Below are 9322 nucleotides of genomic sequence, written 5' to 3' on the forward strand. Positions count from 1 at the left end.
TTTTTCTATAGAATGCGCTTTTCTTAGTTGCTAACTCCATGTAACTAATCAGATGAGAAAATTTTACGAGCCATTCGAAATGGATGCACATGTTGGAGCAAAAGAATGTGAATAGTCTTGGGATGGTTTTGGTGTTTTTGAAGGATAAGGGTATTTTGGTCATAAAGTAAAAATACATGAAAAAAGAATTCAATATTCATGATATTTCTCAAATTTTTGATTTATTTGAATAAAATGATACTAAAACTGGAATTTTTGATATTCAAGGGCCAAAAGATAGAAGAATTTGGTTTGAAATTATAAGCGTAATAGCATTATAGTTTGCTATTATGATTTTTAGAAGTGGAAATTTTATTTTTAAGTGACATAATTTGGTATGTATTTAAACTAGAATGATTTAGGAATTTTTTTTTTTTTTTGAAGTTCAAGTTAGCTTTGACACTTTTAGGACGAAAGGGGGCATTTGGCTCTCGTGGTACACATATTCAAAAATCAAAATTAGTTATAATGATTTTATATAATTTGGGTATTTTCTATATGCTTGAACTTATTTTTTTAGTTTTTTTTTAGAAAAGTTTTCTTTTGATCTTAGTTTCATCAAAACGTTTGTGATTGTATGGTATGGGTTTCAGTATTAATTAGAAATCATAGATGAAAGCTGAGAATTTTTTTTAAGAATAAATATGATTGAAAAATAAAATTTATTTTACCCGTGGTTCCCACGGGTTTTACACCTAGTTTTAATCTAATAAATTAAACGGGTTCACGGGTCAACCCGCTAAAGTATTTACAAACCCGAAAAACGACATGTATAATAAAACGGGTTAGTTGTGTTACAAAAACTCAACCCAAGCATGTTTATGTTTGTGTCGAGTTCGCGCGTTGTATCAAATTACCACCCTTACTTTTTATATCTATAGTAAATAAATAAAGATATTTAATTTAGAGAAGTCTGATAGATGTTCTTTTTATTATTTCTAAATGTTACGTTTTATTTATATACGAAATACAACTTTTTTAGGGTTTTATAATATAAGATGAAATGAATGTGAGTTGAACATCAACTTGATAGATGAACATTTAATACTAAGAGAATACAACAAATTTAAGAGAATTGTCGCATCAATTTTTATTATACTACGAATGCATTTACTAGTCGTGAAACATGTGTAAAATACTAAAATATAAACACACAAAGTCTAAAAAACCGTTTATCAAATTTCTGGAGATTTCTAGGGTTGTCAGATTTTGCTTCTTCGTTTCATTATAGTTGGTTTCAGAATTCGAAAAATATAAACCTGAATCATATTTGTCCACAAAATTCATAAATATAAGTTCTAATATAAAAATTTGTAAAAAATCAAAATTTAGTTACCTGCAAGTACTTTTATTATCCATCCCTATTTTATTGTGTCCAATAATCCATTTCAACAAGATTTAGAAAATATATTTCTTACTGTTATATAAATGAACGGATTTCTTTATAAAATATATATATATTTTTTCAATGAACGAATGAAACATAGCTGCAGCAGCAGCAGCATATTATAAAAATAAACAAATAAATAAAACATACAAAATTAATTTAATATAATTTTAAATCTCTTTCTTCAACACAAGCCCTAAACTTGGAACGGTGGTGTCCACACCGGCTTAGAGTTCTCCTCCGCCTGTACCTTCCCTCCGGTCCGGCTGCCTTCAACAAAAGCATAATACCTTAAGAAGAAAGCAAGAGTCAAAACCAACCATTCCAAACAGAACATCAAAACACAGAGCCCACCGGCCATCTTCAATATCACCGCCGCATCGTCCTCCCTCACATACGACTTCAACGCCGCCAAGAAATTCGAAGTCGTCGTGAAAATCAGAACAGATACAGATCCCTGGAAAATCGCGGTGAGGACAGCCGCCACCATGTGGGCTGCGTACCACTTGTTTGACCCGGCAGACACCGCGTTGCAGCCTGAGATGGCTCCGGCGATGGTGATGATATGGAGGAGGACAAGCAGTCCGCCGGAGACGGAGGGGAAAAGGCGGAGGGAGAGTGTGAGGAAGATGCAACTGGAGGCTGCCCCCAGTAAGATGTAATTGCTGATGAGAAAGAGTTTGTGGGTCTTGTAGTGTGAGTGAGCGTCGCTTGAGAAACCCATTTGCTTAAACTTGTTAAGTTTTCCGGCGAGCAGTGGCGGTGTTGGTGGCGATGTAATTACAGTTGCGGCGATGGGAGGAGATGTTAGATGGTGTTGAAGAGAAGGATTTGGTTGACGGTAACGTTGTCTGTGTGTGTATATATAGATATAGTTAGATTAGATACAGTCATACAGAAACAGAGACATTCAGGACCGTTGGTTTGATAACGGCTAGTTGGAGAAATAGTTGTCCAACGGCTATGAAGAAGATTCTTGTAATTTGTTTCCTTTTTCTAAAAAGAAAGGGTTGTCTACTTTTCAAATTGACGCTCAAATGACACATTTTATATAGAGACGTAAAAAAAAATTATTAAGGAAATTTTGAGAAAATCCGTTACATTTATATATTTTTATTTTGAAAATCCATTATTTTATTTATTTTCTTTTAGAAAAATCATTGATGTTTATAGATACTTTAAGAAAAATTATTATTAACATGTTTGTAGCTAAATCAAAGGCCTACCGGTAGTAGGATGGGTATCATTTTTATAAAGTTGAGGTCTCATTTAAAATATGATGTTTTAAAAGGTAATTTAAAAATAGATTAGAATATATTTTTGGGAATATAACAATTAATTTTTTGATATGTTCACATCTGGGTAACTATCTTTTTTTGTACACATCTAGGTAACAAACTTATTAGAAGTGTTCACATATGACCATTATGACATGCTATAGCTGGTTAAATCCTAAATGTGAACGTTTTCAACAAGTTCGTTACCTAGATGTGTAAAAAAAATAGTTATCCAAATATGAACAAAACGAAAAGTAAAAGTAAATTACACGAATGCTCCCTGTGGTTTGGGGGAATTTGTGTTTTTGGTCTCTAACTTATTTTTTTCACTTGGATGGTCCCTACTGTTTGTTTTTGTTGCGCGTTTGGTCCCTGTCTTACCTAAAAAGACTATTGTGCTCTTACTAATTTTATTTTTTAATTAATTTTGTTATTTATTTATTTATTTTTTACATATTTAAAAAAATTAATAGACCCCACATATTTGTATCTCCTCGGATGATCCCTACTGTTTATTTTTTAATTAATTTATTTTTTAATTCGGATGGTCCCTACTGTTTAATTTTGTTACGAGTTTGGTCTCTGTCTTACCTAAAAAGACTATTGTGCCCTTATTAATTTATTTTTTTAATTAATTTTCTTGTTTATGTACTTATGCTTTATATATTTAAGAAAATTTTGTAAACCCCACATATCTGTATCTCATCACCATCCCATCTCTCATCCTTTTCAACTTCTATTTATTTTTCATCTTTAGTGATATCGACGTCTTCATCATGCCTTCTTTTTTCGGTCCTTCAACTCCGTCGAATCAACACCACATATGTGGGGTATATTATTTTTTTAAATATATAAAAAATAGATACATAAATAAGAAAAATAATTAATAAATAAATTAATAAAGACAAAATAGTCTTTTTAGGTAAGACAGGGACCAAACGTGTAACAAAAATAAACAGTATGGACCATCCGAGTTAAAAAAATAAATTAATTAAAAAATAAACAGTAGGGATCATCCGAGGAGAGATACAAATATGTGGGGTCTATTAATTTTTTTAAATATGTAAAAAATAAATACATAAATAAGAAAACTAATTAAAAAATAAATTAATAAGGGCACAATAGTCTTTTTAGGAAAGACAGGGGCCAAACGCGCAACAAAAATAAACAATAGGGACCATCCAAGTTAAAAAAATAAGTTAGGGACCAAAAACACAAATTCTCCCAAACCATAGGGACCATTCGTGTAATTTAATTTTTACTTTTCGTTTTGTTTATATTTGGGTAATTATTTTTTTTGTACACATCTACGTAATGAACTTGTTGAAAGCTTTCACATCTAGGATTTAATCTGCTATAGCAGGTCATAATGGTCATATGTGAACATTTTCAACAAGTTTGTTATCTAGATGTGTACAAAAAAAAGATAGTTACCCAGATGTGAACATACCGAAAAGTTAATTACGTTAATAAGTCATATTCCCTATATTTTTATTGTCGTTGTTAAAATAATATGATGTAGCTCATTAGGCTTTCTGCAATACTCGGGTTGTGGTAAGCTGTTTGTGAACATCACCCCGAACCTTCGTGGTCAAGCGTGGTCGTGATGATTTCTGAAGCCAAAAACGACGTACAGCGTATAATGAAAACTATTTACTCTTTTAACTCTTTCTTGATCATGTAACGACTACTTTGGCATCTTTTTTTATTTTTTTTATTAAATTTTTACCTATATTAGTACCACTATAAACCTTCTTATATTTCACACAACTCTTCTTTTCTTTTATTCACATTCACACATTTGTGTTGCTCTTTCAAAAACCATGGCTCCTAAAATGATGAATTGGTCGGAAGAGGTAGAAAAGAAGTTAGCACAAGCATGAATGTCGGTTTCGGAAGACGGAGATAGTCAAATTTCTAGAGATTTTTTGGGAAAAGTTCGAAATATTTTCTATGGTTTAATGGGTTCTACAAGTCGAAATCATGACGGAATATGTCCGAAATGGCACGATATGAGGGTAAAATGTTACGAGTTCAATGGAATTTACAACTTTGTTATAAACAATGTACATGAATGCAATTTCGATCCAGTTAATCACAAACCACAAACGTTTTGCACATCTCAAAGCTTGACAAAATTTGAAAAATTACCCAAAATTGAATAACATTGTTTAAAAAAATTGGATTAAGGGTAGTTGTTTGTGTTTCAATTTTTTATGTTTTCTTCTATTTTACTTTAAATTGTCATTTTTTAAAAATTAATGTAATGTACTTTTTAATTTAATGAAAACATAGTTTAAAAAAGAGAAAATACCGGCTATAGACATTTTTTGGGGTTGAATTCCAAAATATAGACACAAAAAATTGAATTTACGGGTATAGACATGGATTCCGCGGAATCCAATGTAGCTCCGCGGAATGGCAAAATCGTAAATAAATCAAGATATTAAAAAAAAAAAACTCAAGATCAATTCCGCGGAGCTACCTCCGAGGAATGAACTCATTCCGCGGAGGTAGCTCCGAAGAATGGATCTTCAGATTTTTTTTTTTTTCACATCGATTCTTCGGGGTTTATATTCATCCCCCAACTAATTATTTTCAAGAAAATATTATGATAGTATGATTTTTTCTTGACAATGTTTGGAATGAATGTGATGTGGAAAAAAATTGGTCTTTTAATTGGAGATCTTTACATAAAAGAATCATTGCAGGTGATTTTTTTTCTTCTGAAGATCCATTCCTCGGAGCTACTTCCGCCGAATGAGTTCATTCCTCGGAGGTAGCTCCACGGAATGAATCTTGAGTTTTTTTAATACCCTGATTTATTTACGATTTTGCGATTCCGCGGAGTTACAATGCATTCCGCGGAGCCCCTCAGAGCTACCTCCGCGGAATCCATGTCTATACCCGGAAATCTAATTTTTTGTGTCTATATTTTTGAATTAAACTCCAAAAAATGTCTATACTCGGTATTATTTTTTATTGTATTTTTATTATATTTTTGAATTAAATTTAATTAAAAAAATGATATCGATTAATCTGTTTGTGATAAATATTCCAAAGTTTTAATGGTAGGATGTGGTGATTAGGTGGCACTCACCACTATAGCGGTTAGTGATGGGTATCATTAAATGTCAAATATTATTGTTTTTTCAATAAAACCAATAAATCTTGTATATATTTTCAGTAAAATCACTAAAATTTTGAAATTATTATTATTATTATTATTATTATTATTATTATTATTTGATAGTGTGTCTTCTAGACACTAAAGGTGCTAGTCGCATAGCAGTCAGCTGGCCTTCCCGGCCACCCCATTCCGCTTCCTGCCTGCATTGGACTATCCCCCGATGTCCGGCGGCCAGCCTAGAACATATGCGGGAAAGTCAACAGTCGACAAATCGACACCTACTAACTCTAGTGAGGGTGTACGCACCACTACCATGGTTAAGCCAACTAAAGTGGACAGGGGACAAATATACGATCCACTAATCAATGTATCTATCCCGATCGGGTTCTGACACTCCTGTCTCCATGAGCAGGATCTGTGCCCAGGTCCTTACTATAAAAGGCTACATGCCATCAACAATAAAGGGATCGAACCCTAACTCTCTAAGCCCGGCGCTTAAATACATATTCATTCTCTCTTAGAGACTAACTTGACTGTCAGAGTGTTCTCCCGGAACCTCATCCCGGAGATCGAATGACGACCTATTTTTCTCTTGTTGTGATAGCAGATCTCCGTCGGAACCCAACCTAGTGAACAGAAGAATAACCGGAGGCCTTATATCACATCATTGACGTCATCCGTTGTTGTGACAAATGACATAAAAAGCTCAAAGCACAACTTCCAACAAGAGCGAACGATGGAGAGGGCGACACCAATAACACTGCATGAAGCCCAATACGACTAATGTCATCTCTTGAACCAGTTGTCACATAGTCAAATCTGACCAACACCCCCTTGCCGTACACTTTCCAACATCAGGCATGCCAATCAACCAGTTATGGGTCCCTACGCTAACTCCGACGAGCATACATCTATCAGGCCAAACCAACCTCACTCCCAACATGGTGCAAATTCGGACCTCACTACTTTCTGAAAACGTGCCACCATATCCACTACCCCAAATGAGAACGCAGTCTCACACACCAATGTTGGTGATGACAAGCTTCCAACCAATTTACTCAACTCGGATGGTACAACCATCATTAATCACATTGTTCAGCAGCACTGCCAGCAACATGCAGCCAACATTCAACTCACCACTCTTATTCGGTACGTCTTCCCCATACCCAAACATGCAGTTTTATAATGTTAACGCACAACCCCTACCAACATTCACCCCAATACCCATAAACAACATACACCAGCCATACTTACCTCTATTCCAACAAACATTTTTTTCCCACAGCCATGGAAACATGCATTTCGTATAAATAGAAAGAGGAACTCCAACCCTCAATAGGTAGATTGACAGGATTTGACGGGCATAGTGTGGCATCGTTGGGAGCAATTTTCCTCCCATTCATACTCAAAGACGAATATAGGAACAAAAGAAAGGCAGTTCTACTCCATTTTGTCATTGTTCGAGCAACATCCAAACACAATATCATTATGGGAAGAATAGATATGCTGAAATTCAGAGCAGTTACATCCATAATTCATGGCTTAATCAAATTTCCCACAACAATCGGCGTGGAAATCATTCAAGCCATCACAAAAAGAACCATCGAATGCAACCAGGTCATGGCACTCGCATAAATTACAAGAGGCGAAAAACGACCTAAAGAGGAAGAACCAAGAGCAAAAGAAATAGTACATGACAAATATCTAGACCAAAAAGTCAGAATCGGATCTACTCTCCCCAACGCAACAAGAGAAAAATTACTTAGCCTACTGAATAAATACAAACACATCTTCGCCTAGAAACCGAGTGATATGGTAGGAGTATGCCGAAAAGTAATAGAACATAACATAAACATCTAGTCGGGAAGCACCACAATAAAACAGAAAAAGAGGGGACAGATGGGAGCCAGGAATAATGTAATAAACATGGAACTAGACAAGCTAGTAAAGGCGGACATCCTTAGAGAAGTCATTTTCCCTTCATGGATTGCCAACTCGGTCATGGTCCGAAAACATGACGGCAGGTGGAGAATGTGTATAGATTACACAAACCTGAACAAAGCTTGTTCGAAAGATTGTTATCCCCTCCCAGAAATAGATCAAATGGTAGAGTCACTAGAAGGCTTCAAGTGGAAATGCTTCCTAGACACTTACAAAGGCTATCACCAAATATGGATGCGGAAAGAAGACAAAGAAAAAATGGCCTTCTACACATACCACGACATTTTCTGTTACCAAAAGATGCCTTTCGGGCTCAAAAATGCCAGAGCTACCTACGAACGGCTAGTTGACAAGATATTCAAAGACCAAATAAAAAGAAATGTTGAAGTATACGTCGATGACATGGTCATCAAGAGAACGAACGACACAACTTTACTATGAGACATCGAAGAAACTTTCAAAACATTAGAGGCATACCAAATGAAGTTGAATCCCGTAAAGTGCACATTTTGAACAGAAGGACAGTTCATCAGGTACTACATTACTAGGGAAGGAATACAACCCAATCCAAGAAAAATCAAAGACCTTTTAGAAACCAATCCACCTAAGAACTTGAAAGATATGCATGGAGTGAATGGAAAAATAACGACACTAGGGCGTTTCATCTCGAAGTCAACTGAAAAGGCCATGCCACTTTTCCATACATTAGCGTAGACAAGAACAAGTTCAGATGAACAGAAGAGGTAGAACAACTCAAAGATTCCCTCCAAAAAGTCCCGACCCTAGCCAGCCCAATTCCAGGTGAAACACTATCCATCTACTTATCCACCTCCAAGGAAGCCATTAGTGTAGTCCTCACGGTTGAAAGGGAAAGGAAACAATTTCCAATTTACTTCGTCAGTAGAGCCCTACAAGGTCTAGAACTAAACTACCCAATGTTAGAATATCTTGTCCTCTCCTTAAGCTATGGGTCAAGAAGATTGCGAAGATACTTCCAAGCATACCACATCTAGTTCTTGACCACCCAACCCATCCGCCAGGTCCTATCGAAGCCATACAAATCTGACCGACTAGCCAAGTGGGCAATCGAAGTCGGAGAACATGACATCGAATACAAACCAAGATCGAGCATTAAGGCATCAGTCCTGGATGATTTCTTAGTGTAATTCCCCACAGTTGACATAGCACAGGGGACTGATGGCAAGAATACGAGCGAGCCGCACCACCCGGACGAAGTGACAGGATGCCAGACTTTACATATCGATGGGGCCTCCAGCAAGGAAGAATTAGGAGCGGGACTAATATTGAAGACATTCACCAGGGAAGAAGTAACATATGCATTATGTGTGTATGGATAGATAGTACTAGTTGTCTTTGTGATACTTTTATGGAAGACCAGGAGGTGACTCTTGGCACTTGTCTGTAAGACCTAGGGTTTTGGCCCCCGTCTGGCAAGGAAAGATCATGATACGGATCGTGACATAATGGCAAGACTATAGTTGACACATATCAACCTCTATTATATGTATGGTATGTGGTATTTTGGGG

The 9322-nt window shown here is 35.7% G+C and overlaps 1 protein-coding gene across 1 annotated transcript; it reads right to left on the bottom strand.

Annotated features, from left to right (window-relative positions):
* Positions 1-1476: 1476 nt before the first annotated feature.
* Positions 1477-2336, bottom strand: LOC145121549 (uncharacterized). Its single transcript, XM_079057279.1, has 2 exons — positions 2323-2336; positions 1477-2277 (listed from the first exon to the last, which is right to left on the bottom strand). The coding sequence occupies exons 1-2, from the start codon at positions 2334-2336 to the stop codon at positions 1623-1625; spliced, it is 669 nt and encodes a 222-aa protein (XP_078913405.1). The 3' UTR covers positions 1477-1622.
* Between the last annotated feature and the right edge of the window lie 6986 nt (positions 2337-9322).

This window comes from Lactuca virosa, chromosome 1, assembly GCF_052849685.1.
Source record: "Lactuca virosa cultivar CGN04683 chromosome 1, Lactuca_virosa_CGN04683_v6, whole genome shotgun sequence".
Taxonomy (NCBI): Eukaryota; Viridiplantae; Streptophyta; class Magnoliopsida; order Asterales; family Asteraceae; genus Lactuca; species Lactuca virosa.